This window comes from Penaeus monodon, chromosome 23 (assembly GCF_015228065.2).
Source record: "Penaeus monodon isolate SGIC_2016 chromosome 23, NSTDA_Pmon_1, whole genome shotgun sequence".
In the NCBI taxonomy this organism is placed as follows: Eukaryota; Metazoa; Arthropoda; class Malacostraca; order Decapoda; family Penaeidae; genus Penaeus; species Penaeus monodon.
In genome coordinates, this window is record NC_051408.1 from 44,486,577 (window position 1) to 44,487,344 (window position 768).

At 56.6% G+C, this 768-nt stretch overlaps 1 protein-coding gene across 1 annotated transcript in view; it reads right to left on the reverse strand.

Moving 5' to 3' along the window:
• Position 1: 1 nt before the first annotated feature.
• Positions 2-768, reverse strand: part of LOC119588329 (venom serine protease 34-like) — a gene marked incomplete at its 3' end in the record, with an annotated part of 1,032 nt that continues 265 nt past the window's right edge. Inside the window, exon 2 of the mRNA XM_037937020.1 lies at positions 2-691. Coding sequence (XP_037792948.1) covers positions 2-691 — 690 coding nt within the window. The remainder of the gene's footprint in view (positions 692-768) is intronic.

Consider the following 768-nt stretch of genomic DNA (forward strand, 5'->3'; position numbering starts at 1 on the left):
CTTCTGCGCCTGCGTAGGTTTTGCTGTCGTTCTCAGGAAGGCAGACAGGTCGCACCTCCGTGGAGAAAGTTAGGACTTTGGACAACTTTAAAAGAGCTATATCATTATCAAATGTCTGTTTATTGTACTGTGGGTGCAGAATGACCTTCTCCACACTGATTAGCTCAGTTGCAGCCACATCGTCGGAAGTGGAGCTCATGAGGTGATCGCCAACGCCAACCACGAGGCCTTCAGCAGACTCCTGGTTGCCTTCGGAGTCAAATAGGCAGTGGGCGGCGGTCAGGATGTAGCGGTCGTTGATGACGGCGCCTCCACACCAGTACCCATTGCCTCCCTCATACTTGAGACCTATTTGCCACGGGTACTTGTGGGCGGGTTGGACTTCTTCTCCTCCTACGATGCGCGTTGGGTTGGCAACCCCACACTGGCATGCCCCAGTCGTTGGTGGCTTGGTTGACGGGTTTACCGTAGGAGGGCTGGTCGTGGTAGCCTGAGGGGAAGGAGGGCGTCCGGAGAAGGCGGAAGAGCTGGTCCAGTAGTTTTCTTCAAAGGAGGACGCCATGGAGTGCGCGCCTGAGCCGTAGGAGAGGTCTTGGCGGAACGCGGCCTTCGGGGGTCTGTCAACGCCGTCCCGGGTCGCCTTCTTGGGCTCGAGGGCCAGCCGCCTGCAGGAGGCGAGGCTGGCTGCCACCTGCAAGAGAGTGCATACAGTACAGCAGACAATATACCGGGACTTGATATACTTGGACACACAACAAAATGTATGCA